The sequence below is a fragment of the Sorex araneus genome, chromosome 11 (genome assembly GCF_027595985.1).
Source record: "Sorex araneus isolate mSorAra2 chromosome 11, mSorAra2.pri, whole genome shotgun sequence".
In the NCBI taxonomy this organism is placed as follows: Eukaryota; Metazoa; Chordata; class Mammalia; order Eulipotyphla; family Soricidae; genus Sorex; species Sorex araneus.
This window is the reverse complement of record NC_073312.1, coordinates 58,896,522-58,923,289: the sequence shown is the minus strand read 5'-3', so window position 1 is coordinate 58,923,289 and position 26,768 is coordinate 58,896,522. Positions and strand designations below refer to the sequence as shown.

Sequence of the window (26,768 nt, the reverse complement as noted above, 5' to 3'; positions counted from 1 at the left end):
CAGTGGGTAGGGCATTTGCTTTGCACGTGGCTGACCTGGGTTTGATCCGCGGCATCCCATATGGTCCCCCGAACATTGCCAAGAGTAATTTCTGAGTGCAGAACAAGGAGTAACCCCTGAGTATCACCAGGTGTGACCAAAAAGCCAACAAATAAATAAATAAATACAAAGACCACATCATATTTATGTTTATATTCTCCAATACAACAGAACATAATCGTGTTCAATAAATGTCTACTGAGCACTTAAAAATCGAGAAAAAGAGATCAACTCTGAAAGATAATTTACCTGAACAGGAAAGTTTAATTTTAAAATTGTTCTAAATTTAATTTTTAATTTTAAAAATTGGTGGGAGAGTCCACAAAAAGCAGTGCTCAGGGACTACGTCTCTGTGTTCAGGGATCACTTCTGGCAGTACTTGGGTGTTCAAAAGCTACACAGGGATTGAACCTGGGTCGGAAACAGGCAAGTAACCACTAAAATCCTTATACTCTCTTTCTTGCCTGCAGATACCATGTCTTTTAGAAACATAATAAAATATTTAAGAAAGAATATTTTAGATTTAGTAGCTGCACAGCCAGTTTGAACCTGGCTAACCTATTCACGGTCTTTGCCATCATGAAAACACCTCTGGATAGAGAGTAAAATCCTTGACATAGGAGTTACATTAATGATAAGCATAGAAATACCTTTGGTGGTTTAAAAGGATAGTCTGTCGGGAAATGTACAGTGAGAAAGAAGACTCCACCTTGATACGCGCTATCAGGCTGAAATGATAAAATATGTGCATCAGTGTTTGATTACTACAGATTTATCTTCCCCCAAATACATAAGTTCAAAAAATTTTTTTGTCATAAGTTTCACTTATTTACCTTGAGACAGCTTTCCCTTTGCAGGAATGAAGGATTTTCCAACAATCATGTCGACATAATAGAATTTAGAATAAAAATAGGATACACACAGTAGTGTGACCTGCGCAAACAAATCTGAGTACAGGTTTTTAAAGATTACCGTAAACTCAAGACAGCTGTGAGAAAAGAATAAATCTCTGTAGCAGCAATCAGTACAGAAAAAAGAACTGGGCTAGTTTTTACTTTCTTAATTATGAAGCTTAAGTTCTGACGGCCCTTTAAGAGGCAAGAATGAAAATGAATAGAAAAAAAGCAAGTTATGAAAAAAAAGTTAAGAAATACTGCTATACAACCTAAGCTTCAAATTTTTCCATTTTCTAACTATTCGTAAAACAATGTAAAAAGTAGCCCGTAGAGCCTAAAAACAAAACATTTGATTAACTCATTTTTCATAGACTTATGACAGGAATCAATTGCACAAGAGAAATTTAAATTTGCCTATGCTTCCTTATGGTAATTATAAAATGTTTCTGATGTTACAAATAAAAGGTAACTAGAAAGAGAAAAACTTATTTTAATTATTTTGTTTTTAGTGTTTTTTTTGTTTGTTTGTTTCTTGGGCCACACATAGCAATGCTCAGGGGTACTCCTGGCTCTGCTCTCAGGAATTACTCCTGGCAGTAGATGGAGAACTATTTGGTATTGAATCTGAGTCTGCCATGTGCAAGGCAAGAGCCCTACCTACCTACAAGAGTACTACCTCTTTGGCCCCTATTTTAATTACTTTATATTAACACTTGATAATGTTAAGACTATCATTGCTTCCTTCTTTAGTTTTTGCATATATATTAGAGGACTGATTGCATAATTATTATTCCTACATATAAGGAATGTGGAAAATATAACATTCAATAGTTATGGTCTTAGGAACTCAAATGACATATAGAGCAGCATTTTATTTTATTAAAACAAAAAGGGGCAGAAGTAACATAATTTTGGTAACATAATTGTAATCCATTTATTACATGTGATTTACGTAAGAAGTATTTGTGAGTGGTTGTAATTCAGCTGGCAAGAGTGGACCTACAAATCATAGTATCCATAAGGCTCTTATTAAGCAAATGAAAAAGTAAATAGAAGCAACTAGATTCTTCTTGAAAATTGTCTTTAAAATGTTGCATTTTACCCTTTTAAAATGACAATGATATAACTATTAGCTCTTTGAGACACTAGCTCAGGATCCCAGCTCTGATGATATATGTGTAGATGGATATATGACGTGTTCTGAGGACACACCTGGCAGAGCGCAGGGCTGACTGATGGCTCTGTGCTCAGGAGTCACTCCTGGAAGTGCTCAGGGAGCTCAATGTGGTGCTGGGGATCAAACCACAGTCGACTGTGTGCAAGTTAAGTGCCTTAACTCTGTCCTATCTCTCCAGTCTCTGAAAATTAAGCCTAAGCCACTATAAATGGAAATTTTACAACTTACTAAAGTTCTTATGGGGAAAGGCAACAGAATGAGGTCCATGTAAATATGCTACTCATATACTCTCACCTAGAACATCAATTCAAGTTGTCAGTACTCATTCTTTCGCAATCAGACTTTATTGTTGTTGTTGTTGTTGCTTGCTCATAGAAAGAAAATCCTGTTTCAAAATTATAACTACCTCTCGGGTGCAGAAATAAACAACCTCAACAAAGGTTAATAAGTGTTAAGAGAAGCCAGCCATAAAATGACAGGTAATTCTACTGAAAAAAAACAAAACTAAAATTTACAAATTCATAAAGTGGCAAAAATAGACTTACTGTGATTGTTTTGTTTATCTGTTTGTTTTGGGGTTTGGGGCCACACCCAAAGCTCAGGGGTTACTCCTGGCCCTGCACTCAGGGATTACTCCTGGAGGGGTTCAGGGAACCATATGGGATGCCATGATTAAACTCTGGTTGGCTGCATGTGAGGTAACTACCGCTTTCTCTCTGTCCCACCCCCTCGCCCCACATTGTGGTATTTTATGAGTTTGGTTTCAGATAAGGAACCATAAGGACTATTTCTGCATATTACTACTTGTAAGAATTCCTTTAATAGGTTAAGTAGACTTCTTTCTAATTATGCTTATTTCAGAATCAACTTTTTGGTTTGTGGCTTTTGGACCACATCTGTGGTGTTCAGGTCTTCCTGGCGCTGTGCTCAGGGATCACTCCAGTGGGTCGTGGGGGACCATACTGAGTCCCACAGCAGATCCAACTTGAGTCAGCCACCTGCAAGGAAAGCGTGTTCCCTATTGTACTATCTTTCTGCATCCTGGACAACTGACATTTTTGTATTTAAAATAAAGCCAGGGGCTGGAGTGATAGCACAGTGGGTAGGGCGTTTGCCCTGCACATGGACAACCCGGGTTTGATCCCCAGAATCCCATATGGTCCCCCGAGCACTGCCAGGAGTAATTCCTGAGTACAGAGCCAGGAGTAACCCCTGTGCATCGCCAGGTGTGACCCAAAAAGCAAAAAAAAAAAAAAAAAAAAAAAGTCTAAAAAAAAAGTCAAAACTAAAGCCAACACTCAGCCTGATCGCAAATTTTGGGTGATCCATTAATATATATAATGATTAATAAGAGTTTGACGAAGGAAAACATAGTGATCCAAGCTATTTACCATCACCAGTGGTCTAGAGCAATTATTACAAATCTTCTAATTATATTTTGTTTCCTGAGTGATTCAGAGGACAACTCAACATTAGCCACAAACAACTGGTCAAAGGTAAAATGGCCAAGAAGGAATTATGGCTGGGGGGATTAATTTCAGATATATGAATCATACTTACAGGCCCCATGATAGTAGCTTGCCAGTGGAACACTGAAACAAAACAAAGGAGTTTCGGAGTCATTAATCAATGTTCAAACCTATATTCCTGGCAAGCAAAGTCCCAGCAATAGAGCAGACGCTTACAGTCATCTCCTACGGGTCCAGCTGAACAGTGAGCAGGTGGGTCACGTTGTAGATCACTTAATTCCTGAAGCAAAGCAAAATATCTTAAATTAACACCTTTTCCAGTGACACAAACCTGATAAGCCACGAAGAAACAAACTATTGACTTCATTTTAAAGTCTTTCAAGGCAATTCTATTCAAACTATGAAAACATGAATTGTACTCTTCACTTTGGTACGCAGAGTATGGGGTAAGTTATTAAATTAGTTCATGTGACCATTCTAAACTTTGAAAAAAATCAAAAGGATCATAAATGTTGTTTCGCTTGACATCCCTAAAGACAAAAACTTTTTTTTTTTTTTGCGAAGTGGAAGGAGTCTCACGCCTGGCAGTGCTCAGGGCTTACTCCTGGCTCTGCACCCAGGAATCATTCCTGGCAGAGCTCAGGGGACCAAATGGAATGCCAGGGAGCAAACCCGGGTTGGCCACGTGCAAAACAAGTGCCCTACCTGATGTCCTATCTCTCTGGCCCCTCAGTGTTTACTTTTGGCTCTGTTTTCAGGGATCACTCTGGGCAAGCTCAGGGGACTATGTGGACCTGGGGATCAAACTTTGGTCAGCTGCATGGAAAGCAACTTACCTGTTGTACTTTTGCTTCAGCCCCTAGAAAACTAGTTAATTAGGAACCAACAGTCTCCAGTTATGATTTGTATGTTAATAATTTGTATGTATATGATTTATATATATATTATATGTGTTGTGATTTAAAAATTAATGATCTGTATGCCCATAAATACATATTGTTTACTGGGGAAAAAAAAACCAAAATTGCATTTTATGTGGAGTAACCCAGAATAATGTCTGAATTTTCAGTCAGACTTTCAAATTCTTTTAAAATATTATAGAAAAATAAGAGCTATTTTGTTCTTGTATTTTTGTACTCTGATCCTACCTCCTTGATTAGAAGTTAAAATAGAATGACAATATCCAACATCCAAATCCTTATAAAGACCAGGTTCTTAAGTTTATTTAAAGCTCACTTACAGGAAAGAGGCAGCTGTCAGAATATCAAGCAGGCACAGTAACCACTGCTTACTACTAATAATGGCACTGGCGCTTTGATTCACCCATCCTAGGTTTTGTAAGACGGTCTAAATTTCTATAGCTCCAAAGTTTAGAAATATGTAACAGAAACAATGGTACATATATACAAAGTAACCAACAGAAAACAAAGGCACAAAATATATCCTCTTGCACCTAAAAACACAGATATGAAATTTGAGAAAAGCAAAGAAAAACATTTTAAATTGAAAAAAAAAGAGAATTCTAAGATGTGCTAATTAGTTGAAAATATAAAACAAAAATTACAAACAAGCAAAAATCCCATTCTTTTTTGCTCTTCTTCAGAAGTCAGTCTTTAGATAAAATATTTGGGATTGCTTATGTTTGTTAAATCATCCCTTTGGGGGCTGGAGAGATAGTAAAGGTATGACAGTACATCCCTCACATGTAGTTGAAACCAGTTCAGTATCTAGCAGCATATGAAGAATTAAAGGAAAACATAAATACCAATGGCTTGGTATTTACATCTTTAGTTTCAGATGCTTACTAAATTCTAGCTCTTTCCTTCCTTTTTATTTTCTAAGAGAATATTTTCCAAAACCAGAACTTTTAGGCACATTATTCATAGTTTCCTCCACAATACTTGGCACACAGCTTTTCAAGTATATGTTTCTATTATTTAAGTAAAAAAATTAAGAATAACATGATGAGCAAAACAATCTCAAATATCAGTATTTTAGAAAAACATTATTAGATCTGGCAACAGGATAAGAAATCAGTTACTCCCTTTGTATCTATAGATAGAGAGAGGAGGCAAAAAAAAATCTCAATAGGATATAAAGGAGACTCATTCAGGTCACCATTTTTTATTTTTTGGTGGGGGTGGGGGTGCACACATAATAATATTCATGGCTCAGTGGACCACACTGGGTGCAGTGAATTAAAACAAGGTCAATCACGTGCAAATCTTACCTGCTGTACCATTTGTACAGGTCCCACTTTAGATATCTTAGAGTGGGGTTGGAGAGGTAGTACAAAGGTTAAGATACTTGGAGAGAGGCTGGAGCAATAGTACAGCGGGTAGGGCATTTGCCTTGCACACGACTGACCCGGGTTCAATTCCCAGCATCCCATATGGTCCCCGGAGCACCGCCAGGAGTAATTCCTGAGTGCAAAGCCAGGAGTGACCCCTGTGCATTGCCGGGTGTGACCCAAAAAGAAAAAAAAAAGATACTTGGCGAGCACACAACAGACCAGGTCTGATCCCCGGCACTGCCCAAGTGATCTCTGAGCACAGACCCAGGAGTAAGCCCTGAGCACTGCCAGGTTGGTCTCTAAACCAATAATGATGGTGATGATGATGATGATGATGAACACTGACATGGCTTTTAAAAATATATTGAGTATAGTTTATCACTTCAAATTACAGAGAGAAGGCTCAATAGGCTGGAGTGCAAGCTTGCAGGCAGAGGACCAAGTTTGATCACTGGCACCAGAAGGTCCCCCCAGCACTCCCAGGAGTGAGCTGAGCACCAAACTACAAGTAACGCCTGAGCACCTGTGGGTGTGATCCAATAACAAAAGTTCACTTGGGTCGCCTTTTTCCCCCCTGGCACCAGGGATTGAAGCCAGGGCTTCATATGTGTTCATGCTTTCTATCACTGAGCAACATCGCTGACTTAGAGGACCCTTAACACAGTAATAGCAAGAACTAAATCTCAAAAAAGCATTTTTTATTGACGTATAAGCAGACATGCTATGGGGGCACGGGAGGTAGTTGAAAGGCTGGATGGAGTATAGTCCTCACAAGCACCCGCCTCCAGTTCAACCCTCCACACTACAGGATCCCCCTGACGATGCTAGAACCAGCCCTCAAGGTCTACAGTTTGGGCAGGTCTAAGCAGTGCTGCATCACAGGGCTCGTGTATCTTCAGAAACGTGCCCCTGGACTCCTCGAATACTGCCTGGGAGGCCCCTCTAAATAATAATAAAATTAACTCACAAGTCAGTCCCACATTTTTTATTCACAGAATATGAAGTTTTACGCTGTCCAAAAGGATTCGAATGTCATACAAAATTCATGTCAGAAAGTTTTGCGTTTCCCTTAGGAGACCTCAAAATTCTAAACATCCTTACTGTTTATTTAGGATGCCACTGACCTACTTTCAAGAATTAGCTTTCAGTTGCTTTTCTAAAGGGAGATAGAGATTTGTGCTGACCCAGTCTCAGAGTTAAGTCATCTTCCAACCACTGGTAATCCTTGGTGCCAGGGTTGCCCATACACAGAGCTGCCGTTTGCAGCAAGGACAAAAGTGTTTTCATCTGTCTCATTCTCAATTTAACCAGCTGGGCTAATTATAGCTGAGATTTATTAAGCACTTCCGTATCCTTTCTAATCAAATTATGATTTTAATTTTATACTCTCATCCCAACTCTACCCTCCCAGTATTTTAAAGATTTAATTTAATGGTATCAGATTATGATGCTAGTAACAATCCTTATCATTCAGGCACATTTGGGGATGGTAAAACTGGAGCATGAAATTCAAAGATACCTTATTTAAAGTAAAAAACAAAAAAAAACTTTAAAAGTTGCATTTTTAAAGATAAAAGAAGTTCTCTGATTTCTCAGAAGCATAAAAAATAGGGCTGCAGAGATAGCTCAAACATAGGCTTCTCATGCAGGAGACCTGTATTTGATTCTCCTAGGACAGAATTGTGATCTAGTAAGGAATTGACATACAATATCCTGACTGACAAAAATTGCCTTCTTCTTCTTCTCCTTCTCCTTTCTGTTTGCTTGTTTGTTCTGGGGCCACACTCGGCAGCACTCAGGGCTGACTCCTCTATGCTCAGGGAACCATATGGAGTTGTAGGAATCAAACTTGGGCTGGTCACATGCACGTCAAGCACCTTTCCTGCAGGACTATCTCTTTGGCCTCAAAGCACCTTCTGTGCCAAAATTAAACAATGAAATCTGAAACACTGGAAAGTTTAAAGAATCTCCTAGATTCTAAAAAGCTACATAGATTTTTGTCTACTTCTTACTTTTCCCCTTTTAAACTTGCATTTTACTACTCTACTACATTTAGTACAAATAACCCTTATTTACTAAAAGATGGATTGCCGGAGCACAGATACAGTTAATGGCATTGTTTATGTGCCTGTCATTATAGCAGCAGCATATTTCCATTCATTCCACGTATGCAACGTACACCAACTCAAAGGCATGCTAGAATACCACCCCTCCCCTGCCACACCCCCAAACAGAGCTCTATAAAGTTCCATACAGGAAACTGCACTTAACAGAAAAGGTGGGATGGAGATAGCATAGGGTTAATGGTGTTTGCCTTGCACACAGCCAACTCAGATTTGATCCTGGCACCCCACATGGTCTTATGGGCTCACCAGGAATGATCCCTTAGCTTAGAGTCAAAAGTAATCCCTGAACACTGTTGGATGTGGTCCCAAAGCCAATAAAATAAAATAAAATAATGGCATACTCGAAGAAGCACTTTAAAAAATAAGCCACCTATCCAAAGGGCCAATATGCATATAAGAAATGACTCAGCTTCACTAGTTATCAACAAAATGAAAATGAACATTTAAAGGCTGAACCACCGTCCAAAAGAATGCTTAAAACAAACAAACAAAAAAATCAGACAAAAGTGTAAGAATTTGTAAAGATGGTAAAGCAATAGGAACTCTTAAATGCTGCTGTTGGGAAGAGGAAAAGTCAGACAGAGAGAAATACAGAGAAACAGGAATACTCAATCGCCCAGCAATCCTGCTGCAAAATATAAATCTAACAAAAAATGTACAAAAATTATAAGACACAAAATTTAGCTGCCAAATAATGATACTGGTTGCAAATTCATATATAGGACCTCATTTCAGTAAATACGTTGTGTGTATACATATATTTTATAGGTGTACCTTTCAATTTCATTTTCAAAGACCTAAATCTAATTTGAAATGAACAGCTGATACAATTTCCAATTTTCTTCTCCTTTGAGACAGTGTCCACTTAAAACAAACCAAACTTATACCTAAATAGAAATCAGGCAATACATATCATCACTCTGGTCATATGCCCAAGAAAAAAGCTGTCTGTGTCAATAAAGCAATATTTTATTCCAATGTGAAAAAAAGCAAAAGTTCAAAATAAAATGTTATATATTAATAAAAGGCAGATTTTAAGATATTGCTTCTATATTCTGACAGTAGCTATAAAAGCACTGAGTCCACAAAATGTTTGTACCTAATGGATTTATGTAGTCTTATATAGCAAAGCACTTCTATTTGAGTTCGGTTTTCTATAACAAACTAGACACAAAGAGAAGTACTGAAAGGTCTGAAACTGAATTTTAAATTGGCACAGATGGCATGTTTATAACACCCCCACAATATGCTGAGTGTTCTCTATAAAACCAACCTAGACACAGCCCCTGCCTCTAGGGGACTTAAAATCTAAAAGTGGATGAGGCAGTCTAATTCAAAGAAAGTAAACAAATAAAAGGAAACAAAGAAGGGAATGTAAGAGAAGAAGCCTGCATTAATCTCATAGCTCCCCAAAGGGTAACAGTCCAGTGTGAGCGGCAGAGAATGAAAGCTAGCAAGTCAGAGCGGCCTTATTTACCAGCCGAGCTAATATGACACTATGCAGTAAATATTCTCTAAAAAAATTATGCTGACCAGACTGAAAAATGCTTTGTTGTTCTCCAGCTCCAATATCCAGAAAGTCTACGTCTCCATAACAGATCTAACATATACTCCACTGGGTGTGTGGATAGGACATTAAATAGCCTGTGTAAGGGAGTGATTTACAGCCTCAAATTTAAATCACTGGGTCCAAAGCAAATGAAGGCATTATTTTAGAAAACCCTGGCTCAACAGGCAACTAATTAATGCTACACAACCATTTTTACCTCAAAACTCCTAAAATAAGTCTCTAATTCTTAGTGGGTTGCATTTTTTTTATGTCTCTAAAGGGATATATGAGCTATATTTAGTTTGTCTGTAAATAAATATTTCATGGCCTTACAGTTCAAACTCTGATCTTAACCAGTTGACTAGAGCTATTTTCAATAGTGAAATGTTAAGCAATTGTTAGAAACATTTCTGAATACAGGACCTTTGTGAGCCCCTGAAGTAAAGAACCTTCTTATTTTAAACCATGTAGTGTCAACTTTTAAACGCCTGATAATACTCAATTTGTTAAGTTACAGGAACCAAACTAACTTCAACAAACTAGTTCTGACTGCTCCATGACTCTTTGGGTCAGGGATGTCTGTTTATTAAGAGAAGCAATAAAATAATCACTATTAGAATAATTAGAACAAATGATGAATAATGTAAAGGTAAATAGTAACACCAAAATTCTGCACAAAAGGAAGATGAGTATAAGTGATGCTGCTACTGACTTGGCCAGAGTCTATTTGTTGAATCTGAACTTTATAGAACACAATTTAGAGTAACTTTTGAGGTCAGGATTAGACACATTTATTTAATGCCTCAGATCTATACCACTTTCTTCCAGTGCTCCTGATACTAACCAGGATGATTTTCTGTTTCCCAAAATACTCTCTCGTCTCTAGTTCAAAACACAGCTTCTTTCTAAATTGAGACTCCCGGGCCCTGGAGACGCTCGGTGGCTAAAACGCCCTGCGTTGCCAGCAGGTACCCCGGCAGCCACTCTCATGCAGTAAGTGCAGTCCTGGCAGCTCTGCTGTCTGGGACCTCCGGGGCCATATCAGAGTGTGCCACCTCTGGCACTGCAGCCAAGTGTGCGTCAACACTGTAACAAAAGGTGTGGAACCGCCAGTGAGGACAATTACAGCAGTGCAACCCCCCGCAGCAAAGCAAATGTGTCAGCACCACAACCAAAATGTGCAACTGCTGGCAAGCACCAAAAACCAGCACTGTGTGACTGCCTGGCCCCCATAACATTTCAAACACAGAAGAGGAAAAAATTGAGTGACTTCAATCACTTCCCTTTCTACATATTACCATCATAAGAATTACACGCAAATATGTATCTTAGACAATTCCAACATATCTCTGCAGAAATTATATTTGTGTCTGTTTTATGAAGTCTTGTGGTAAAAATGTACTTATTCATCCTAAAAGCTCAGATTGAAATTTTAGAATCACCACCTAATTCCATTTTCCCTCCATGCCCTTTTTCTCTGCCACATGAATCAGTATCAAGTTGCTCCACTTCTCCTTCAATCAAAATTCCTCCCAATGAATGGATTTTAGGAGTAGGTCACCCCTACAGAAAAATACCTGCAATGATCAGAGAAGTCTGGGAAAAGTCAGAGGAGAGCCACTTCAGCATAAGAGTGACAGTTGGGAGACACTCAAACATTTGGGCAGACTGGGGTATGGGTAGCAGGAGGAAGAGTTCTGGAGAGATGAACGGATTGGGGCTTCTTAAAACTTTTTCCACTGGTGACCCCTCCTCCACCTTCAAAGTTTTTACATGATCCCATGTATTTAACGAAACAGGTATACAAATATAGAGAGAATAAAAAAATCAGCCATGCACTGATAATATATACTAAATACTCTTTTTTAAATGATCCTAACTTTCAGTTAAACACCCACAAAACTAGGATCTAGTCCACTGAATCTTTGAGACTTTTCTTAAAGAGCCCATCTGGGTAAGCATAGATGGGTCAGACCAACTCAAAAATGCCACATGCCCCTCTTTTCAATTGTCCTTGTCCATTATCCTCATCTAGACATTCTTTGGATTACACTGAACAAGTGCAAAGATATCTTAAACCAACCCGTTAGATACTCCAACAGATGGAGTATCCCTACTAATACGCCCTCGTCAAAATAACCTTCCTTGGGGCTGGAATGGTAGCACAGTGGGTAGGGCATTTGCCTTGCACATGGCCGACCCGGGTTCAATTCCCAACATCCCATATGGTCCCCTGAGCACCGCTAGGGGTAACTGCTAAGTGCAAAGCCAGGAGTAACCCCTGTGCATCACCAGGTGTGACCCCCAAAATAAGAAAAAAAAACCACCTTCCTATGAATGTCAAACCTTTTCTATGATTTTCCTTACTCTTTAATCTCTTATTAAAGATTTAAAAATCCTCTGGATGGCTTACTAGACCTTCCAGGATCTCTCTCTTTTTTAGCTTTGTATCTTCAACCACTTTCCTTTATTGATCTACACACAAGTTAAAATGTTTTTCAAGTCTTCCTCAAAATACTATCCTGCCTCTGGTCTCTAAACACCATTTTATTTATTTTTTAAAATTAATTAATTTATTTTTTGCTTTTTGGGTCACACCTGGCAATGCACCAGGGTTCCTCCTGGCTTTGCACTCAGGAATTACCCCTGGTGGTGTTTAGGGGACCATATGGGATGCTGGGGATAGAACCCGAGTTGGCCATGTGCAAGGCAAACACCCTACCCGCTGTGCTATCGCTCCAGCCCCTGAACACCATTTTAAACAGAAGACTTGTCATCACCTCCCCTCACTCCCTCACTAACTCTCCCTCAATGCTTTCACCTTCTTTACTTTCACTTCAAATCTCATCTTAATCATTGTTTTCTTAAGGCAATTTCTCCTGAATCCTTCCAAGGGTAACTGTTATCTCCACAGTGCGCTATGCTTCCCTTTTCATGACATTCATCAAATTTTTCATTACAAAGAGAACACAATGCCGGGGCTGGAGTGATAATACTGAGGGTAGGCAGCTTGCTTTGCATGTGGCCTATCCAGGTTGGATCCTGGCATCCCATATGGTCCCCCAAGCATTGCCAAGTTACTCCTGAGTGCAGAGCCAGAAGTAACCCCTGAGCATCACTGGGTAAGATCCAATCCCCATCCCTTTCCCCCACCCCCAAGTAGTTCAATATCTTTCCCAAGCTTCTGTATGAAGTACATGTTTCTCAGCCTGGGCCCTCCCGTCCCACCACAATATCAACGTTTATGGTCCACTATTTTCTGCATGCTTCCCCAAAGTAGAATTATTAGTTCCTTCCCAAATATGTTACATAATTTCTAGTATCTTTATTTCTATAGTTTCTTCCTGGCTTCCCTAAACCTTTAAACTGCTACACAGGGGCTACAGCGAAAGCACAGAGGGTAGGGCATTTGCCTTACACGCGGCTGACCAGGTTAGATTCCCAGCATCCCATATGGTCCCCTGAGCACCGTAAGGAGTAATTTCTGAGTGCAAAGCCAGGAGTAACCCAAAAACAAACAAACAAACAAACAAAACTGCTACCTGGCTCGAGCAGAGCACACATTTGGCATATGTGGGCGACCTCTAGCATGACATACCTGCTGGGGCACTGCCAGGAGTGGCCTCTGTTCTTCTTTTCTAATTTGCTACTTATATTTGCCAACCATTCCCATCTTCCCTATTGGTTTCCTGCCACCCCACTCCTCCGATTTTCCCCAAATTAATCTGGTGTCTCACTCTGAATGGTTATTCAAATATGTTGCATTTTCCTATAAAACTTTAAGTCTACCAAGTCAACATGATATGTTTTCTTCTTGTTGTTGCTGTTGCCGTTGTTAGTTTTCAAACCACACCTGGCTGTGCTCAGGGATCACTCTTCTAAGGCTCAGAGAACCATCTTTGGGATACCAGGGATTGAACCCTCGCCGGTGATGTGCAAGACAAGCACTCTGTCCACACTGTACTACTGCTCTGGCCCCCAGCACGGTACTTTTCTTATGATTTTACTTTTTTTTTTGCTTTTTTTTTGAGGGGGGGGTCACACCTGGCGATGCAAAGGGGTTACTCCTGGCTCTGCACTCAGGAATTACTCCTGGCGGTGCTCAGGGGATCATATGGGATGCTGGGAATCGAACCCGGGTCAGCCGCGTGCAAGGCAAACGCCCTACCCGCTATGCCATCACTCCAGCCCCATCATTTTAGTTTTAAATGTCTTAACTAACACTGGTTATACCTGACATTTCTATAGATTTTATTGCACTTTTTATTTGCCTCGTATATGAACGATGTTCCATAAATTCACTAGCATGAATCTAAGAAACATATTATACATGGCAACAATAAAAAGAATTGTCTAAACATGCAAGTAAACAACTTGTATTGTTATTTTTTGTGTCAAAATTTTTATTAGAGTCCATCACACTATTTGTGGTACAATGGGAGGCAATCAGCATAAAAATCAGATGTTTTTCTCTTTCATGTTCCAAAGGTACTCCGATTTCAAAAACTTGTGAACATGGTAAACAACTTTTAAATTACAAAAGACACCTGCAAAACTGAGGAAAGCTAAAGGAAATTAGATAAACATGCTATGCTACCGGTGCAATAAAGATGTATCTTATTTGCATCACAGATAATTGCTCTTTAATCAAAGAAAATACATCTTTAGGGGTTTGTTAAACTAATATATTAAGATGCTAAAATTTATTTCAGTTCTAACATCTCAACATAAATAGAACTTTTTTTTTTTTTGAGTTGAAGGTTCACACCCAGCCATTTTCAGGGTTTACTTCTGGCTATGCACTCAGGGATCACTCCTGGCAAGGTTCACGGAGAACATCTGGGACACCAGGGATCAAACCCATAGGGCTAGAAAGACAGTACAGTGGGTAGGACACTTCCCTTGCACACAGCTGACCTGGGTTAGATAACTGGCATCCCATATGGTCCCCCAAGTTCCACCAGGAGTGATCCCTGAACCAGAGCCAAAGGTAAGTCCTGAGTACTGCTGGGTATGGCCCCAAACAAAGCAAAACAAAAAAACAACAACCATCAACCTCATGCAAGGCAAGAGACCCACACATTCTACTATCTCTACAGCCCCACTGTAAATGGAATCTTTTGTTTGTTTTTTGTTTTGTTTTGTTTAGGGGCCACATCCAGCAGTGCTCGGGGATTACTCCTAACTCTGTGCTCAGAGATCACTTCAGGCAAACTTTGGAGATCTTACAGAGTGCTGGGAATCTAATCCATCTCATCCAAGTGTAAGGCAAACGCGATACCTGCTGTACTATCACTCCAGCCCCAGTCAATAGAACCTTAATTAACTCAAGCTTTAGAGGGTAGGATGCAGGGTCACTGCATCCTATTTATGTGAGCTTTTTCAAACTGTTTGCTAAACAAAGTGCAAATAAAATTATTTAGATTTTCTTATAAGTCCTTCCTGAACCAGAGAAATCATCTAAGTTAACCCACTGAATTTCCACATAAATGAAAGAAATAATTTTTTTTTTTTGCTTTTTGGGTCACACCCGGCAATGCACAGGGGTCACTCCTGGCTCTGCCCTCAGGAATTACCCCTGGCGGTGCTCAGGGGACCATATGGGATGCTGGGAATCGAAACCGGGTTGGCCACATGCAAGGCAAATGCCCTACCCGCTGTGCTATCACTCCAGCCCCGAAAGAATCAATTTCTTAGCCAAGGTCACAACATCAAAAATAGGACAAGGGCTCAGACTACCTGACTTCCACTCCAGCACTCTTCCACTGCCAAGCAAATCTCACCACAAGACTGTATTAATGAGAGCATATTATTTTCAGCAGTGGAGCCAACGGTGCTTGAGTACTGAATTAATGTCATTTGCACATTTTCAGCAGTGCTCAAGAAAAACAAAAGTGCGATGAGTGAAGGAATGAAAAGGCATTCTTTTCATCTTTTCCCAGGAGCCTTATATCTTGTAAAAGGTTAGAAGTGAATACTACTTCAGAAGCTTTGAAGAGACTATGTTCAAAGACACTCTGAGAAGCAAGAAGAGCATAATAGAAAATTGCATACAACTATTCAAAAGATATAATAGAATTTTGACACAAAATGGAACAAGTTTCAGAGAGCATTTTAAATGCTACATTATCAAAAGTTACTATTTATTTCTTAGTAACCAAGAAAGATGATACTTCAGGGAAAAAAAACAAACTGAACAACCTATTTCTTAAAATCTACTTAACATACAAACAAACCTGGCAACGCTCTACAAATATTTGTTATTACTTCTTAATAGCCTTTTGTGACATTTTGTTACTTCAAACAGTTTTTTTGTTACAAATACTTCTTAATAGTAGCACAGAGTAGGCACTTAAGTATTTGCATAATAAATTAATCCCACTACTATGTTTGGGTACTGAATACTATAGCTGTACATTAGCAATGAAAATACTGCTATCTGTAGTAGAAAATAATGAGCACACGTAGCTTGCATGTATTTCTTGGAAACACAAATGTTTCCAAAGCTAGAACATCTTACTTTATGTGTATCTCTACATATATGTGCATGCTTGTATATAATGAAGTTCATTCATTCTTTCTTCATATGTGTGTGCTTGTGTGCATATATATATGTGTGTATGTATGCATTTCGACAATATTGATTTTACCTATGGTTCTTATGTCACAAAAAAATTTATTTTCAAACTTTCCTTACTGTAATACAATAACATTTTGGATAACAACCTATTAAAAGACATACATATAAAATATATATATATATAAATAAAATAGAAGTTTCATTAAGCAATATCCCATTACACTCACAGGGATTTTCTATTTCTTTTTGTTATTGTTTGGGACCACCAAGAGTGATCCCTGAATGACAGAGCCAGGACTGAGCCCTTAATCCAAAAAACAAAAGAAAAAGAAGAAAAGAAAAGGTGGTTGTGATTGTGATCCACTAAATTTACTTGTCAACCTTTTTCTAGAGGCTTATAAAAGTTTAAGACAGTGGTAAGGCGTAAAACCTTCATTTGTCATTCATTCCATAGAAATAACCTAAGCTCAACAGACACCAGCCAGAAACTGGCAAAATGAAGTCAAGAAATTATTAAATAAGGTTTATGCAAAGCTATATTGACAACCAAAAGGATTTTATTACTGTGTAGGTAAAAAAAATACAGATCCTTATTCTATTCTGGAACATGACATAAGTCTCAAAACCTTAAAAAGAATCAGGGTCAGAGAGATAATACAGCAGGTAAGATGCTTGCTTTGCACATGGCCAACTCAGGTTCGACTCTGGCATCCCATATGGTCCCTGGCATTTCATATGATACCCAAGCACTGTCAGGAGTGATCCCTGAGTGCGAAGTCAGGAGTAACCCCTGAGCATCGCCAGGAATGGCCCAAAAACTAATACATAAATAATTTTTTAAAGTTGAAAAAGAAATAATAATACATGTTCTCTGATCACAATGGAGTTAAAAATCAGTGCCAAAGCTATTAGTAAAATACCAGATGTTAAGGAAATAAAAACTTTAATTTTTTAATTTTTAATTTGTTATTTATTGAATCACTGTGAGAACAGTTACAAAGCTTTCAGATTTCAGTCTCGGTCATACAATAATCAAACACCCATCCCTTCACCAATCCACATTTTCCACCACCAAGAACCCCAGTATACCCCCTATCCTTCCCCTGCCCCTGCTTGTGTGGCAGATGAGGAAATAAAAACTTAAAGGGTAAGGGGCCAGTGTGATTGTACAGGGCGCAGGCCTTGCACACAGCCTATTGGGGTTTATATGGGGGATGTTCCATCCTCCAAGACCGCCAAGAATGATTCCTAAGCATGGAGACAGGTGTAAGCCCTGTGCACTGCCATCTGTAGCCCCAAAACAAACAAAACAAAACAAAATAATTGAGTCTAAAAGAAGAAAGCAAAAGGAAATTTTTAAAATACTGTTAACAAAATGAACACACAACATATTAAAATTCAGGAGCAGCAAAAATGCAGGCTAGAATTTTATTGGTTTAGAAAAGAACAATGAGCAGAGACCATCCATCAGATCTGAGTAATCCAATCTCGTAAGACAGGTAGCCCCCCAGAGTGAGAGCAATTAGATCATAACCACGGGGGAAGAAACCAGCTTCCCACCTTGTCCAGTAGGAAGGGCTTTCCTACTACATCCGAAAGGAAACGGGACTCTAACAGAATGCAGTGTGACGAAACAAGAGGAGAGATACAAACAGAATACTAGGAACAGAGCAGAGTGGGGGAAACACCCAGAAAGAGGCAAGATACCAAGCTGAGAGCATGATGATGTGGGTACAGCAGATGGGGGAGGGAGGAGGGCTTCAGAAAGGTCTGGTAGCCTCTTCTCTAAACTAAGAACAACTTCTGGAATGTAGCCACCTATTATGACAGTCTGATGTGTATAAGTGAACCTTCAGAGAGTAATCCTAAAACCAAATTAAATGCAGAAAACCCTCAGCTTCTAAGAGGCAATCAAGATGATGACCAGAAACAGAACCCATCATTCCTTCAGACAAATGTCTGGAGGTGGGTAGAGGGCCATTAACCACCTACTCCACCTTTCCCAAGTCCTGCCACTCTGGGCTGTATTACACCCGGATTTACTAAGTTTTATTTCAGTATTTCACAGGAGTAGAAGAGGAAATGACAAGTTATTTCAATATCTGTCTTTAAGTAAATGTAATTCAGTTCACCCACTGTTAAGAAAAAGATAGGGCTAATACGTTGCACATAATCACGAATTCAGTGCTACTGAAAGTATTCAGCTTATTATTTTGATGAGTAGTCCCCATCATGTTTGTTTTCTATGCGCATTTTGGAAACGCAGGTAAGTAGAGATGCTACTCTGCGTCACTAGGGCAATCCCTCACCCTATTTGGTTTTCATGTATTTATGTTCCCAAAATAAACATACACAATTTTATTTGAATCTATGTTATCTGTTTTCAAAGAATGAATCTCAGAACTTCTGAACTCATAGGTTATTTCATTTTTTAATACATTTATGTAGTGAAGAAACATATACAATATTAGAAGGAAGACCACTTAATTACAAAGATCTAAAAGGAGAAAATTTCACACAGAATTTTAGAAAAAGAATATTTTCTTCCTTTCATCTCAAGGCAAACCATTTATCTGTCAAGAAGCATACTTTACTTTTTTCCCCCCAAAAAAATCATTCTTTATTTGAAGAAACTGGGGTCTTAGATTCAATCTTATTATAAGAAAGCCTTTCTAATATATCTGTGCAATTGAACAGTTCACTAGCATTCAAAGTCACTATAGAACTAATCTTGCTGTACCAAAGTTTTGAGAAAAACAAAGTCTAAAACTGTGAAATAATGTACTCTTGACAGAACATTTATGATACATCTCCTTTTTCTAAATTCTTTTGGAGGATAAAATTAAGTGATGGAACAAGAATGAACAAACTTATTTTACTCATTTGCCATGACAAACAACCCAGTGTACACTATTTCAAAGCAGATATTTACAATATATAATCAACATACTGAGTGATGAGTCAGTGAAAATGATTAAATATGCCCAGGTCTTAATTATAATATTACTTTACATTTGTATAAACATTCCAGTTTGCAAAGTACTTACATCCATAAACTTGTCTGACCACCTTATGTCTTTCAATTTAAGTTCAGCATATATTAAATGTGAGTACATCTGGATAAGAGAATCCAAAGTAGCTAAGAATATGGAATCTGGAGCCAGAGAGATAGTACAGGGGTTAAGGTACTTGTCTTGCACACTACCAAGGCTGGGTCCATCCGTAGCACCACATAGGAGTTCCCCCGCCTCCCACTGTCACTACTTCTAGAACTGATTCTTAAGCACAGAGCCAGGAATAACTACTGAGCACTGCTGTGGAAGGAAGGCAGGGAGGGAGGGAGGGAGGGAGGGAGGGAGGAAGGAAGGAAGGAAGGAAGGAAGGAAGGAAGGAAGGAAGGAAGGAAGGAAGGAAGGAAGGAAGGAAGGAAGGAAGGAAGGAAGGAAGGAAGGAAGGAAGGAATCTGGGACAGAGATATAGCTCAATAAGCTAGACCACATGTTTTGCACGTAGGAGACCCAAGTTTGATATCTGGAACCACATAGAGCACTGTTCAGGTACCTGCGCACTGAGTCAAAAGTAGACTTGGAGCAATGTGAGGTAAGAGCCAAAAACCAAAAACTGAGAAAATTATACATTATGCAGTGTGTGTGTGTGTGTGTGTGTGTGTGTGTGTGTGTGTGTGTGTGTGTGTGTGTGTGTGCGCGCGCGTGCGCGCGCGCACATGCTCTTTCCCTGAGTCAGGGAGAGAGCTCAGAGGGCTGGAGCACAAACCTTGCATACTGAAGCTCCAGGCTAGATCCCTGGTACCCCACAATCCCCGAAATACTGCTGGATGTTAACCCCACCACTCAAAAACAAAAGTATCCAGAATCTGAAGCCAACTGTGATCTGAAATCCTAGGGCTATCCTTTACTAGATATCTGACAGACATGATTCTACATATATCTCTCAACATTTCCGTGCCTCAGATTCATCATCTATAAAATGGGGGTAATATTAAATTTCTACCTTTTTTGTTCTACTAAATATAAATATGTCAGTTAATACATGTTAAGCACTTAGAATAGTGTCCAACAAAGGGCAAGCACTATTTATTACACATACTAGTCACAGTTATTAGGAGTATTATTGTACAGATAAGGAAATAAACTAGCAAATCACAGAGTCAAAATTCAAATCCAGACCCTCTTCTCCCCTAAGGCTGGGTATTTTTTTAAACATTCTAAGGTTTTCTAGAGTGACAGCTTGAACAGTTTAATATAGGATTGCAAAAATAAATAAATGTAGCATCTCAAAACATAAGTTCACACTTGAATTTATGCTTGTATATACATTTTTTGCACTTTTTGAGGGGCTACTTCCATCTGTACCGAGGCTGCTCCAGTGGTACCCAAGGAACAGAGCCAGGCTTCCCTCATGCAGACAAGTGCTCAATCCATGAGTTACCTCTCTAGCCTTATATATACATTTTAAGTTAAACCAATTATACACAACAAATGGTTCACTTTGAGAACAGAACTTTAAAGAATAGTTATCTATGTTGCTATGTCTGTAAAACCAAATTCTTGTTTAGTTCATCAAAAGATACATAAAACAAGCACCAACCCTATCCCATCAGGTTGGCATGATGAGCATTATTTTAATTTCTTTTCAAATAATAAAAGGTCTAAAAGGAAAAATACTAAGATGATGATAATAACTATTTTCATTTTTTCTTTCAATGTTTAAAACAATATGTGACATACATTTCATAATTTAAAAAATAATTTCAAAGTTCATAAAAGACTGGAAATAGCATTAATAGAAGAAACACTTTGAATTCTAGAAAACAACAGATGCCCAGCTAAAAATCACCCTATTTTACTCTATTTTTTCAGACGTGTATTAGGTGTCTTTTCTCAAACTTGGTTCAATTTTTTTTCCCTTTACTGATTTAGGTGACTGTGATAACATCCTCCACTGTATCTAAAAATAGAGCAGTGGCATGTAAATTTATGAGCTGAAATGCAAAACTACACTGGATGTTGAAATTAGAGTATTAAATCATTTAGGGTACTCAAATGCATTGTTTTTTAAGCTCAGTAATCTACAACACGTTTTCCATCTATTTCAATTCAACCATTTTTACTCTTTTCACTTAAGTAAATTAATGTGATTATCATGATCACCTCAACATCCTCAAGTGTAGGCTAAATCATTCATAAAAAAAATTAACTTGGACAAAGCACTCTTTCACCCCAGGCCATAGGTTTCACCTTTGAGGAATGAGGAGAGTTGATCATCAGTGATGTCCAATGTTCTTTCTATGGAAGCCCCTGTGAGGAACTCAGTTCTCAGCAATGGAGAGGTCTGAAATGTCCCACCAGTGAGTGACTGTGATACACTGCCCTAGAGCAATCCGTGGCCTTCATTCTCCTCACTACTCCTGCAGAGTTCTCTGAGATTATGCAGTAAGAGTCTGCCCACCTTACACAGAACAAAATCACAATCCAATGACTACGAAAATATCTGACAGTCCAGCTTAAATACACTTTTTAAAAGTCCAAACATTCATATAGTTCTTAATTTGTTGGAGTATGCAAGATTCAAGTAACAATTTGTGTACTGTGATGTCAAAGAGAGCTTTGTAACTGTTCAAAGAGCAAACTGCATACCTTGCCTGAAATTGACTTCTAATTAAAGAGACTGGTAAAAAAGGAGGAAAAGTAAGGAACCAAACAAAGTAATACGTCAGATAGTTTAAGGGCGGGTTTATCCATCTGATTAACAAAAAGGTGATTTGTACACACCAACTTTTCTAATAATAGAAAAAAAGACAAAGATTGCTACACAGATGTAACGTTGAATGATTCCCAATTCTTCTCCAAAAATCAATTTATTACAGACCTGATATCAATTCCCTGTAAGACTAGGGTTGTATTTCAGTGGTAGAATATGTCTCACATATATGAAAACCTGGCTTAAATCCCTGGCACCTCACCAAAAGAAAAAAAAAAATCAATCTATATAAGTCATTTTTTTTCTCTCTCTCCAAACACTATTATTATAAACTAATAAGAATAATCACTACAGGGGCTGGAGCGATAGCACAGCAGGTAGGGTGTTTGCCTTGCAGGTGGCCGGCCCAGGTTCGAATCCCAGCATCCCATATGGTCCCCTGAGCACCGACAGGAGAAATTCCTGAGTGCAGAGCCAGGAGTAACCCCTGTGCATTGCCGGGTGTGACCCAAAAAGCGAAAAAAAAAAAAAAAGAAAAAGAATAATCACTACTGAAAATGAAGTTTGGGCATATGCCATATTAACAAATACTCTGACTCAGGATGGCAATTGACAGTTGCCAAAAAAAAGTATTTAAGCAGAGCCCATTTTCTCCAAATGTCTACTTTCTGTAGATAAATTCTATACCATTTCAAAGTCACAGTATGTACAAAGAAGACTTATGAAATAATTCTCACAAGAAGGAAGAAAACAATTTTAAAACTTCCTTAAAAAAACGCACGCATTTAATTCAAATGCATGTGAATATTCTCTCATTAATAAAAACAAAAGGTACGGCAAAGATGTTAAATAGGGTATCAAAATAAGGCTTGTCTAAAAGGAAAATATATAATTGCATTATCTTCATAACCATGACTGCATAATCCATAAATACTGATAGCCATGCTTTTTACAGTGATAGAGCCCTTCAGCAAGACACACAAAAACAGTGATATGCACTGCTGGGAATATATCCCAGAAAAGCCAAAAAGTATAGTCGAAGTGACATATGCACTTATATGTTCACCGCAGCACTGTTTACAATAGCCAGAATCTGGAAAAAACCCGAGTGCCCTAGAACAGATGACTGGTTGAAGAAACTCTGGTACATCTATACAATGGAATACTATGCAGCTGTTAGAAAAAATGAGGTCATGACGTTTGCATATAAGTGGATCAACATGGAAAGTATCATGCTAAGTGAAATGAGCCAGAAAGAGAGAGACAGACATAGAAAGATTGCACTCATCTGTGGAATATAGAATAATAGACTATAAGACTAACGCCCAAGAATAGTAGAAATAAGTACCAGGAGATAGTTTCCATGGCTTGGAGGCTGGCCTCTCATTCTGGGTAACTCAGGGAAGGGACCACCAAGTAAAATGTGGTTGGAGGTCATGTGGGGGAAGGGTGAGGCGGGCGGAATACAGACCAGAGACTGAACACAATGGCCACTCAACATCTTTATTGCAAACCACAACACCTAATCAGAGAGAGAGAACAAAAGGGAATTCCCTGCCATAGTGGCAGGGTGGGGTGGGGGGAGACGGGACTGGGGAGGGGGGGAGGGATGTTGGGTTTACTGGTGGTGGAGAATGGGCACTGGTGAAGGGATGGGTTATCGAACTTTGTATGGGGGAAGCATGAGCACAAAGATGTATGGATCTGTAACTGTACCCTCACGATGACTCTCTAAAAATAAACTAAAAAAAAAAAACAGTGATATGCAGATTAAGCAGTTGAACCAAAAGAGAAATAAGTGTCTGGGTCTAAAAGTTGCTGTCCTCTGTACCAGAAGAAGCCACCAGAGGCAAGTGAGAATACAATGTAACATGGCTCTCTTGGCTCTATCCATTCACAGCTGAAAAAGTTCATAAAAAATTCTTAGCCAGAGTCCAGAGTTAGAATAGCAGATAGGAGCTTGCCTTGTACATGACCAACACGGTTCCATCCCCAGCACTCTATATGGTTCCCACAGCACTGCCAGGAGTGATCCCTGAGCAAAAAAAGAATCAGGTGTAGTCCTGAGCACATCGGGTGTGACTTAAAAACAAAAACAATAAACAAATTCTCTGCCAGCATTATTGGGGGGAATGAGGGTATCGGGGGTCAGATCCAGCAGGGTTAAACCCTAATCTGGTCCCGTGCTCGAGGATCACCCCCTTTCGGTGCTCGGGGACCATCTAGGATGCTTGGGATGGAGCTAGGTCGACCCCAGCGGCATCTTACCTGCCTGCTACACTCTCCCTTCAGATCCTCAGTATCAGTTTTTTTGTGTGAAATCGTTTTTTGAAAACATGTTGTCTATTGTTGGCTGTAACTCGAAGGCACTCCCCATTTTAAAAAAATTTCCCAGTACGTCCAATATAAAATATCAGTGAAGTAACCCTAACTATAATGTCAGTAACAGACCTAAGGAAATCAAAGCGAACAGAAAGAAAATGCCCCAACCCCAACTTTGTAAGACGTTGACTTTTCAATCAGCAGCAATGCATATTATGCAAAAGAAGACAGGCCCTTACAGAACTGAAATGGATAAAGAGGTGACTGAATATCGACATCATTCGCCCCCGCTCGTGCTAAGCCCCTGCGCCAAAGCATCAACAATGTAACTGGGGCAGCTTCTACTGGGTCTCAAACTTTACATCTAAGTTTACCATGTGGGGGGGAGGAAGATGGGGTGGCGGGGAGGGTGGGGGGAAAAAAACCTGTTTGGCTTGAATCACCATGAATCACAGCCAGGAGGTCATCTTGTGTAGCAGTGACTATGTTTTCATTCCAGGGATGTGACCTGAAGTGGCAGCAGCAGAGGCACCAAAATAGAAGGGGCAGAAGGTTCGTCCTGGCTTCCCTGGCCGCGACGGGCTGCTGCAGCCCCGTTCGGGCCAGTGAGCGGAACCCGAGCTCGGTGGAGAGCGGGGAGCCGAGCCGCCGGCTGGGAGGAGGGAGGCTGCAGGCCCACCACACCTTCCTCGCGCTCCCGGGGAGCCCCGGCCAGCCAGCCCCGAAAAGGCGGCCGCGGCTTGAGCGTCGGCGTGGGGAAAACACGGCGTGACAGCGCCCCGACTAGCCCCGGCCCGGGCAGCAGCCGGCGGGGGGCCGCGCACCCCTGATTCCGGGCGGCGCGGGCAGCCGCTGCCCAGCCCGGGCGTCCAGGCGCAGCTCGGGGCTGCTAGCGCGCAGCGGGGTCCCTCGCCTGGGCACCTGCCCTGATGCCCATCTCACCTGTCCCGCTGCCCGCCGGCCCGGCCTGCGCCCCGGGACCCCCAGCCCCCGGGGCCCGGACGCCCCCCTTGCCCATTCTCTGCCCTTCCTGGCGCTTCTCTCCGACCACCGCCCGGGTCTGGGGGATGCCGGGGGTCGAAGCGCGTCCCGCCCGCCGGGGCCTGGCCCCGCACTCACTTTCTGGATCCGCTTCAGCGCCATGGGGCAGGACGGGCGGCGGGGACACGGCGGCGGGGCTGGGCGGCGGCGGGCGTGGCGGGGTCGGCGCGGCCCGACGGGGGCCCGGCTCGCTCCGGGCGCGGGTAGCCGAGTGTGCGCCCGAGCGCGAGCGTGCGCGAGTGTGCGGGCGGGGACGCCGGCGAGACTCTTTTGTTTCCGCTTTTGCTTCTGGGAAGGAGCCTGCGCCCTCCCCGGCCCGCGCCCCGCCCGCCTGGCACACTGGGAAGTGTAGTTCCTGCCTGCTCCTCGGCCTCCCGCCCAGGGGCGAGGGGGGTTGCCCACGGGTGACCGCCCCCTGACCATGTGGGCGTGGAACGGCCGGGGGTGTCCAGGGTTCATCTCTGCTCCTTGATTCCGAGGGCATTCCTGAAGCTGGAGTCCCCAACCTGCGAAAGGGGGGTCGGCACATTTCTTGATGGAGGCTATCTGGATCTTCCCGAGCTGGCCTCAGCTCGGATTGCCTTGATTTTTCATCGTGCACAGACTCCCACCAGTTGTGGTTTCTAATGCCCGTCCTGTTCCTTTTCTAAGATTTGCCCCCTCTATCCAATGCTTATCCCACATGCCTGCTCCTCCTTCCAAGTGTGGGGTCTGAACTTCAGTCTCACCTTTTAGCTACTTCCCTCCCCAAAACCTTAACCTGCTAGAAACAGCCTGCTCACATTGTGAACTTGAATACGCACTAAAACCTGGCTTCTGACTCGGCGGGATTGTGCAGCGAGTAAGGTGCTTGCCTGACACGCCGCCAAGAGCGATTCCTGAGTATAGAGCCAGGAAAAAGTCCGGAGCACTGCTTGACCATCCTTCCATCCCACGCTCCCCTCCCCCCAAAAAAACCCTGGAAGCAGTATATGTTTTCACCAAAGTCAAGCCTTTAGTTACCAAATCCGATTTGTGCTTTGTCCTCCTGATAAGCCATCCTTTTGCTTTTCTTCCATCTGAAAACAAACAAACAAACAAACAAACGTTCCCCACCTCTGGTTCATACAGTGCCAAGGTAGCTGAGTCTTCTCTGAATTTCCCTCTTCTGTAACTAGCCCCTTTTCTTGGGCGTGGTAGTGCTTTAGGGAAGTGATTTTGAATCTTTCTCCAACCACAGGCTCCTTCCGAACTGATTTCCTTCCTGTGCACTCTTTTTCCAATCCACTGAGTCTCTAATCTTGTGCCTTTATCCCCCATTTACCGGATTTTCACCTGTGGCCCCATTGGAATATCCTGGACATCCACGGATATGGAAGGGTGGAGGCGGGGGCATATCACCAACGGTTGAGAATGACTGGTTTACCAAACCGTGACAGCTCCCATCAGTATCTTCCCAGATGCTGCTGAGCTGAACCCTGGTGTGCCGGGAGGCTGACGCATGTGATTGGAGAGGCAAGGGCTTTGAGACTAAGCAGGATGGAATCTGAGCGCTGATCCTACCACCATGTTTTCT

At 40.9% G+C, this 26,768-nt stretch overlaps 1 protein-coding gene across 1 annotated transcript in view; it reads right to left on the bottom strand.

The window, feature by feature from the left end:
• The window catches only part of UBE2D1 (ubiquitin conjugating enzyme E2 D1), a 33,928-nt gene extending 8,459 nt beyond the window's left edge, over positions 1-25,469 (bottom strand). The window contains exons 1-4 of the mRNA XM_055119500.1: positions 25,292-25,469; positions 3,798-3,861; positions 3,673-3,704; positions 690-767 (exon numbers count right to left, since the gene is read on the bottom strand). Of these exons, the coding sequence (XP_054975475.1) occupies positions 690-767; positions 3,673-3,704; positions 3,798-3,861; positions 25,292-25,315 (198 nt within the window). The 5' untranslated portion in view covers positions 25,316-25,469. The remainder of the gene's footprint in view (positions 1-689; positions 768-3,672; positions 3,705-3,797; positions 3,862-25,291) is intronic.
• Positions 25,470-26,768: the final 1,299 nt, after the last annotated feature.